Source organism: Eucalyptus grandis, chromosome 6 (genome assembly GCF_016545825.1).
Source record: "Eucalyptus grandis isolate ANBG69807.140 chromosome 6, ASM1654582v1, whole genome shotgun sequence".
Lineage (NCBI taxonomy): Eukaryota > Viridiplantae > Streptophyta > Magnoliopsida > Myrtales > Myrtaceae > Eucalyptus > Eucalyptus grandis.
This window is the reverse complement of record NC_052617.1, coordinates 45,561,779-45,570,666: the sequence shown is the minus strand read 5'-3', so window position 1 is coordinate 45,570,666 and position 8,888 is coordinate 45,561,779. Positions and strand designations below refer to the sequence as shown.

The 8,888-nt window shown below is 42.0% G+C and overlaps 2 protein-coding genes across 2 annotated transcripts; one reads left to right on the top strand and one right to left on the bottom strand.

The window, feature by feature from the left end:
• Positions 1-1,870: 1,870 nt before the first annotated feature.
• LOC104426449 lies at positions 1,871-6,109 on the bottom strand. The gene is made up of 12 exons (XM_010039514.3): positions 5,743-6,109; positions 5,462-5,588; positions 5,281-5,354; positions 5,126-5,172; positions 4,889-5,039; positions 4,760-4,804; positions 3,316-3,538; positions 3,168-3,229; positions 2,955-3,055; positions 2,806-2,860; positions 2,671-2,718; positions 1,871-2,257 (listed from the first exon to the last, which is right to left on the bottom strand). Exons 1-12 carry the CDS (start codon positions 5,933-5,935, stop codon positions 2,079-2,081), a joined length of 1,305 nt encoding a protein of 434 aa, XP_010037816.2. The 5' UTR covers positions 5,936-6,109; the 3' UTR covers positions 1,871-2,078.
• Positions 6,110-7,047: 938 nt separating this feature from the next.
• Positions 7,048-8,115, top strand: LOC104426450 (stress-response A/B barrel domain-containing protein UP3). Its single transcript, XM_010039515.3, has one exon. It carries the CDS (start codon positions 7,223-7,225, stop codon positions 7,925-7,927), a length of 705 nt encoding a protein of 234 aa, XP_010037817.2. The 5' UTR covers positions 7,048-7,222; the 3' UTR covers positions 7,928-8,115.
• Positions 8,116-8,888: the final 773 nt, after the last annotated feature.

Here is an 8,888-nt window from a genome sequence, read left to right as displayed (position 1 = left end):
AATTTTCATGTCAAGTTAGTTGCCTCGGTAACAAAGTGTATAGAATACAAAAAGACAAGACAAATTGAAAGTTTGATTGTTGAACTTGCAATGATTTCTTAACGTAACGCGATCCTTGAATTAATAATTTAAGCAATCAAGTTCTTGAACTTGTTAGATTTTTCCAATCAGATCCCACTTTCATCCCCCAACTCTGGCGGATTGAAGCCGATGGTGTGGGCAAAAATTTTATGCAGAAAATTATTGATAGTACTGAAAAACGAAAAGCCATCGAAAGTTTATTTAGTTGAATTGGGCACTACTGTATGATGCATTTTGGTCAACATTAAATTGATTGCCCATGGCGGCACCAACTTTTTTTCTTCTTTTTATACATATCAAACCATTGACTGGAAAAAAAAAACCGTTGACAGACAATGACAGACACATCAGTTTCGATTTGCTGGAATCGGCAATCGAAAGACTTAATTGGGAAAAATATTACGAATTTGAGGATTCGATTGTGAAAAATTACGAATGTGAGGGCCACGATGAAGAATCGGCGTATACTCAAGGACTGATCGTCCCCAATTTCTATTAGGGTCCGAGCCTCAAGAAAGCTCCCCTCTCTCAGGGTCCGAGCTGCCAAGCTTCCCACCGGGGTACCATCAACTTTCTCTCTCTCTCTCTCTCTCTCTCTCTCTAGAATTTCAGCTCATGTTGGATTACTGGAAGCGCAGGTGGAGCGCCGAAAGTAGAGCCCAAGTTCCAGGCTCCCTTTCTTGGATTCACAAGAACTGCCGAGGCTTGGAACTCCAGAGCCTGCATGATTGGCCTCATGGGGACTTTCATCGTCGAACTGGTCAGCCTCTTTTTCTTTTAGCTTACTTTCTCGCTCCCTTTTATTTCAAGGACGTTCCGGCATTGTAATTACTGAACTTAGTGATGCTAGATATGAGAGAGCTGCTTTATTACATTGATCTATGAAATCCGATCTTGGTAATATGCCCTCTTTAGACGCTTTGCGAATGTTTAATTAGCAACATTTCGATTTTCATGATAACGATTATGCATAACATGAATAAACAAGTTTTTTCGAGAGCATTCTCGTCAGCCCGGAATTCTACAAAATAATCCGACAAATTATAGTTCCCATTTAAGTTAATGGAGCCATCCAAACACCTGGCAAGATTCCGTGGTATTACTTTGGGTATTAATTTAATATCCAGTCTCAATCTCTGTGGCATTATTCTAGTAAAACCGTGCATCATTTTTTGCACACCTTATGATGGTTTTTTCTTGATTTTGGTCAGATAATAAACAAAGGGATCTCCAGGTGATGGGAAAGGAAGTGGGCAAGGGCCTCGATCTTCCTCTCCGAGAAGTTTCAGCTCCCCTTGTATTGGAAATCTCCCTCTTTTTAGAGAAGTGAATACAATGACTTCAAGTTGGTGACAACTTTATTGACTCTACTCTTGCTGGGTAAAGGGTAACCCTGTGCTGCTCCACTGGCTTTTCTCGTTGAAAAGCTTGCATAATTTATTCCAAGGTGTTTAGATTTTGCTTGCAAATGACACCAACACCTTCGTCTTTTGACCATCAATTAGATAACACGGCAACTACTTAAAAGAGCATGGATTCGATCCTTCTAAATGAATAGCCAATTTGTATGTCTTTGAAACCGAAGTGAGCGGATGTCTTAGAATTGATTTTTACTAAACGCTACCAGGTTTCGATTGCTGAATACCTGATCATACCAACATCGCAACAATAGAAGCATAAGACTTCAAACCTAGAGGAAACTGAATTTGACACTTCTTGCCAATAGAAAGCAAGGGCTAATAAACTATAAGCTGTATGTGCAAAAGCAGTTGAACTAAAAGGGACTAAATTTGCAAACTGTAGCAAGATTTCAACTGTTTCAATCATTTTTCGAACCCAACGCAATATGACAAACTTATTCATATTACTTCGCTCAATTTGAAAAAGTTAAATGGGACTCAATAAGTTGAAAATCACTTTTCTAGGCTGAGATGCCTCATGATATGCTGTTACATTACTAAGAAGCTCAAACTCGTACGGAGTAATAAGAACACAGCTTACAGAACCCGGCAGATCCGAGAATCTACAATTGGCACTTGGGAAGAGGACTCGGTACAATCAAGTGCCTCGGATAGTGACATGCGCCGATTCCTCCAAGCAGACTCTGCCCAGCTCTTCAATCTCTCTCCCTCCCCCTTTCTATTCTCCTGAACGCAGAGGATCTCTGCATGCGCACCTACATTAAGGCATGTAGCTTGTCAATGGACAAAGGCTATTCAGAGCTGTATGCCAGCATATCCACAACAGGTCTTATTGCATGTGTGACAAGCAGGATACAAAGAATCTCTACAGGAATGACAAATATGTTCTTACAAACCATGAGACAAATGCAAAGCTAGACTGCTATAGCAACATAAACAATGACAGTATCAACTAGAAACAGGTGGACCTCGTTTACCTCCATGAAAACCTGATTAGATCTTTTTGTCGGAAGCTATCCTTGCAATTCTGACAAGTTAATTTTATAATAACCATCTAGGCAAACTAGAGACATCCTCTAACATGACTAAAATACAGAATTGCCATAGCCAGACAATAATAAATAATCCTCATAAGGGCAAACTGTAACACTCGAACACTCATACATACCCCTCACAAGGGCAACAACATCTCTTCTATCGACCTTTGCTTCCACTCCTATACCACAAAGACAGTGGCAAGCATTAGGAATTCATATAGCATGTAAACATGTTGAAAGAGGATATAAACAATTTCTCCATATACCTGCACCCTCTAATGCAGGAGCTTTAAGCAATTCCGTGGCCTTCCTAAGCAGTCCCTATAAAGATGCATCCGGATATGGATATCAATACATCAAGCTTAGACTGGACGTGTCAGATTAGAGGGTTGACAAAGAGACATTTACTATTTACCTCTTGAACCAAGAGAGAACTCGAATGCTCTCGAATTGCTTTCCATCGAAACATGAGCGCTATGCAAGTTAAGATGATGCCCACCTTGGGGTGATGTGATCCTGAACCCAATTCATTGAAGGCAGGCAAACACATCAAAATACTTGCTAATATTCAATTCTGCAAGATAATGAGCCAATTTAAAAGGAAAAAAAGATTGCAACTCTAGCATACCAAAGTGTTCCTCTGTTTTAGTTAAAGCCTTTGTCAATATCTCCTCAGCATCATTGAAATTTCTGAAAGTGGAGAGGTTTACTATGGTGAACCACAGTCTTAGGAGCAAATATATTACACAGAAAATGTCCCAATTAATATGACCTACCCCAAATGTGACTCAAGCTGTCCCAAAGCACAGGTAGCTGCCAACAGAACTTCCTGTGAAGCCATATTACAAGCTCCTAAAGTGGCTTCTGCAGATTCAACATTCTCAGAAGTCCCCTGAATTACCTTCTGGTAGGTCTCCTTTGCCAACGAAAAGTTGCATGTTGAATGCAAGAATTCTCCATAAGACAGAGCCACATTACCGTTTAATAAAGCAATACTGCCTGTATGTATAAATACAGATTAAAATTTTAAAATCAAATGTTGACTCACTAAACATCAGTTACTGCAAAATTCCGAAAACCTTAATAATATGGGCAATACTTACAACAACACATTTAGTATCTGACCGTCAAAAGATTAAAAGAGGAAAACATCCCATGAAAATGATGGCCATTAAATTATTCAGATATTCCATAGAGACAATTATCTACTCCACTGCCTTTACAGCTTCATTCCCGGTAACAAAATCCTCTTTTGAGCACATAGCTTGTTCTCCAAGCTTCCAGAAAGAGAATCCCAATATGGTTTTCTATTTTCACTGATAGAAGGAGTAACCTTTATTATGATTTACAGAAGCCAAGCGCGAAATAAGCACTCAAAGAGAACACAAGAAACCATCTCAAACACCCACCTGGAAAATATTTATCGAATCAAACTTCAAGTTAGAAACCTATAACACAGAATAACTGATCATCCACAAAAGTAACCTCGTTATAAGGTTCCCCACTTCAAGTATGTACTGCACCCTATAGAGGCCTGTAAAGAAGGCTCAAAAAATGTATGTGCTGAAGTACATGGCTCAGAGTCAACTTTATTTTGATCCTTTTACAGAATGGAACACAAGCAGTTTTAAAAAAATATAAGAGGGCTGACTGTTAATTAGTACACAAATTTGCTGTTGTGGAATAGGGAGAGCTAGGTAAAAGTTAAATCTCACCTGCCTGGGCCCTCATTATAATCCATAAGCTCATATACAATTCGAAGGAAAAGTTCCACACATCACATGAGTACTTGTTAGAGATGACCAACCAAGAAAAGAGCAAAGTACAAAGATCAAATATCCGATCTCTAATAATGCAGCTTTTTTTGTCCAAGGTTTAAATCAGCAATTGCAGTTGCAAGAATTGAGTGTAAGCCTATATAGCAGTAGTCTCAAGCTGCAAAAGCTCATATAGAATTCAAAGGAAAAGTTCCACATATTACATGAGTACTTGTTAGAGATGACCAACTGAGAAAAGAGCAAAGTACAAAGATCAAATATCTGAATCACTAATAATGCGGCTTACTTTATCCAAGGTTTCTATCAGCGATTGTAGTTGCAAAAATTGAGTGTAGGCCTATATAGCAGCAATCTCAAGCCATGATTACTCCACATACACCCAAACACACAAATACGTCTACTGGAGTGAACAAATGAGTACAGGGTAAGAAATGAACCTAACCAGTGGAATACTTGTCATCATTACTCCCTTGAAAGCAAGGCTCCGCTGCAAAGTAGTGAAACATTCAGTCACAACAAAAAGAAGATACTAAAATTCTTACAAACATAGCAAAGTTTCAGTGAGGCATACCAGATTGGAAACTTCCAAGGACTAGCTCAACCAACCCTTTCGCCGCTTTTGCACGAGCATTAATTATTGAAGATCCCGAGCTGGCTGTTTGGGCTGATTCTTTTTCCAAGAGCTTTAAGCATTTATCTGCGACCACTGATGAAGTATCATCCTATATAGGGAGATCATCTCCAGATAAATTGAGAGCAAACAAAAAGGAACTGTATTGCAAAGCACAAACGTAAGCAAGTCACTTACTTGCCCCATTTCCAAGTGCAATCCAACAAGAGCCTCCATTGCAGCAACTGTAACAAAGCAAAGTGCAAACCAATATCGCCATGATTTGCGACATAAATCTATACATACCAAAAGTCGATCTTTCTTAAAACAACACGAGAAGGAAAAAAGATTACCTTTCACACCCCAAGAAGGATTGCCTAAATCTGCAACACTCTGCAGCTTATCAATAGCTTCATCCAAATTACCCCTGAAACAAGAAAGGTATATAAGCAAACCTCCGGCTTTATCTCCGATGGATATTCTAATTTCCCCATGATCAAATGACAGAAACGAGATTACAAATCGCAACACGACCTCTCATACAAAAGAGTGGACATGGCAAGCAAGACCACTGATTTCGTGTTCTCAGCAACTTGGCCCTCACTGGGTTGGGTGGACAGACACTGCTCGAGCACAAGCATGCCCTGAGAATACGATTCATCTGCACAAGCACATTACACATGCCCCAATCATCGAACAAGAAAAGAAAGAAAGAAAACCAAGATTAGCCCTCCAATGAAAACTCGAAAAACACGAGGACGCAAGAAACCCCGGAAAGTCGCAACTTTGAGGGCCCGAATGAATCAGACAAGTACCTGATTTCTGGGACCTCGCGAGGTTGAGGGCGTAATCGACCATCTGAGACGCGACCGGGTTCAAGTCCAGACCTTTGATGCGGTCGTGCAAGAACCTGGAGGGTGGCGACGGCGGACGGCCAACGGAGGCGAGCCTTGCCACCCTCGCTAGGCCGGCGCGCGGCCCCAAGAACCTCGACGCGACACCCATCATCGCTGGAACCGCCGGCGTCGGTTCGCCGCAGATTGTACTGGGTTCTTCTCGGGGAAAATGGCGACAGGAAAAACCTCAGATCAAGAACTGGAAGGAGGGGTTTATCGTTGTTTGGGCAGGCAAATACGAGACGTCGTTTCTACGCTCGTGCCAATCCGAATGTCGCCACCGTATGGGCTTTCTCTCACCGCGCATCATGAGATGGGCTTTTCTTTTTGCGGCGGAGGGAGGGACCGTACAGTAATTTACATGATTTAGTGGCATAAGAGAATCTACAATGAAAAAAATTGAACATTATATAAAAAATTTAATTTCTATAATCACTAGAAAGAAATGCAGATGCAAATCTGGTAGCTTCAGGTTCGATGAGAAGATGCGAAAATGATGTTTCATGATCAAATTAGAATAATAGTGCTTTCAAAATGATATTTAGCAGAAATTACGATTACACCTTATGCAAAATCTATATATTCAAAACACCACAAAAAATATCAACATTTTCTTTCTAGCCACTCGACGCCACTTATCTATCTATAAGAACCAGCTCGAGAGTTTTCCCAAAATTCGATGTCACTAGACCTAAGTATTTGTTTTTAGGGATTTGCACAAGGTGATGCTAAATTTCAATTGGGCCTCTGTATTTCTTGAGAACTTTTTCTCTACTACCTAAGTCAAAGTATTTTCTATCATTTCTGACTTTCATTGGGATCAAATAGTATGACTAGAGAAGATTCAACCCAATCTAAAACAAATAATAGAAAATGGGGAAAATGTCTTCTCCTGAGATATCAAAGTCTCTATATCCTTTTATAATTATGATGAAAATTCTCACTTACCTCCCATTTGACACGTGATTTTTAGTGATAGAGGATGACTGGCACAACAATAGATAAACAAGAAAAAGGAGAGCTATAAAAAAGGGGGAAAATGAAAGAAAGAGTGGACCCTCGTAGATAACCAAATTCCGTCTCAGAAACCTAAGACGGAGATTAGCCGTATAGGACGCGAAGTCAAGCATAGGAAGATTGAATTGAGGCAAAATCTAAATATATATATATATATATATATATATATATATATATTAAAAAAAAAAGACCATATCAATTTGTCTTCGTTCTCTCCTCCTTTTAAATTCGTAGAGATCCTCTGTTTTTCACTGTACTCTGTTTTAGAACGAGCAGAGAAGATCTTGCCGATAGCAAAGGGGTTCAATTGCAGGCTCTTTCCCTCACTTTCTCTCCAGTCAAATCCCTTTCCCCGCCCGCCGCCGCGGCCGCCACCATCTTCATGTCGTCGTCCTCGGCTCAGATCATCGAGCACGTCGTCCTCTTCAAGGTCAAGGACAGCACCGACCCCGCCCTGGTCAACGCCATGGTCGACGGCCTCAACGCCCTCATCTCCCTCGACTCCGTCCTCCATATCGCCGCCAGCCCCGTCCTCCGTACCCCCGGATCCTCGTCCTCCCCCTCGACTTTCACCATCATCCTCCACGGTCGCTACCGGACCAACGACGACTTGGCCGCCTACTCTCACCACCCGGACCACGTGCGCGTGGTCAAGGAGCTCGGTTCGCCCATCCGCGAAGACATCATGGCCGCCGACTGGGTGACCGACCGCGTCCCCGAAGGCGCCGTCGCGCCGCCCCCAGGGTCCGTCGTCAAGGTGAGCCTCCTCAAACTGAAGGAGGGAGCGGGGGATGAGGCCAAGGGCGAGGTGCTATCCGCAGTGGCCGAGGGGATTAGGGACGGGCTGGGTGGGATCGAGCAGGCGACGTGGGGCGAGAACTTCTCCCCTTTGCGCTCCAAGGGGTTCTCGATCGGGTCGCTCGTGGTGTTCAAGGGCGTGGAGGAGATGGAGGCTGCGGCGGCGGCGGCTGCAGCTGCTGCCGCGACGGCAGGTCCACGGCAGGAGGAGGTCGGGAAGCATGTGGACGGCATGATCTCGGTGGAGTACGTGGTGCCGCATCCGAAGCTGGCGAGTGTGAGTATCTGATGGGAACGTCGTGTGTTTGTGTCGTATGTTTGTATCGCTTCTTGCTCGGCCTTTTTCTGACTTCGAGGGTAGACTACTTGTGTAAGCTGCGTGTTTGTTGTATGAATATCAACCAAAACGTTGTTGTTTCGTCTTGTTGTTTGAATTTCCCGTGGCATATGGAATAAGATGAATTGAGATCTAATGCAGTACCGTGCCATCTCTTCCGCCGTTCTTATTTTATTCCTTGCTGTCTGTTTCTGTTTGGGAGTACTTAATTTTTCCACCAATTATTGTGCTTAGTGGTGGGGAGACATGAGATAACAATTGACCTAAAACTAATCCAATCTAGGATTAATATCTCCCCTAAACTAAGCCCACTGAAATCGACTTAACCCTAGCAACAACTAGACAAAACAACCTCACAATAAAAAAATATAACTCTAAAATGATAAGGAGATAAAAACAATAAATATGTCGAGATTTTACGTGAAAATTCAATGAGGAAAAACTCACAGACCACCCAAAAACTTTCACTAATCATTGAAAGTAATAGGATATACAAAATGTTTTTCTCTAGTCATATACAATAATGATAGGCTTAATACTAAGTGGATTAACACAAAGCAAAATAAGAAAACTATAATTGCGATCGGAGAATTTGGATAAGATTCTCAACAAACGAGAAAAATTCATAGCCCTCAATCTCATAAATAATAACCTAAAATTTAAGTCAATTTTGTCAACATTTGGCCGTCAAATCGTTGCCAGGAGCCGCTGCTTTGGAGCCCTTCTTCTCCGGTGCGTTGCTCTCGGTGAGCCGCCCTGTGTCTCCTCTCTTATCACTCGGTCTTGGCCACACACACCAACAGCACTCACCTTTTTCTCTCGTTTGCTTTTTTGCTTTTCGACTCTTACTCCTTTCCCTTTTTTGATATGCTAGGGCCCCAAATAGGGGTCGACCCAGCCAACGCCTAGCGAT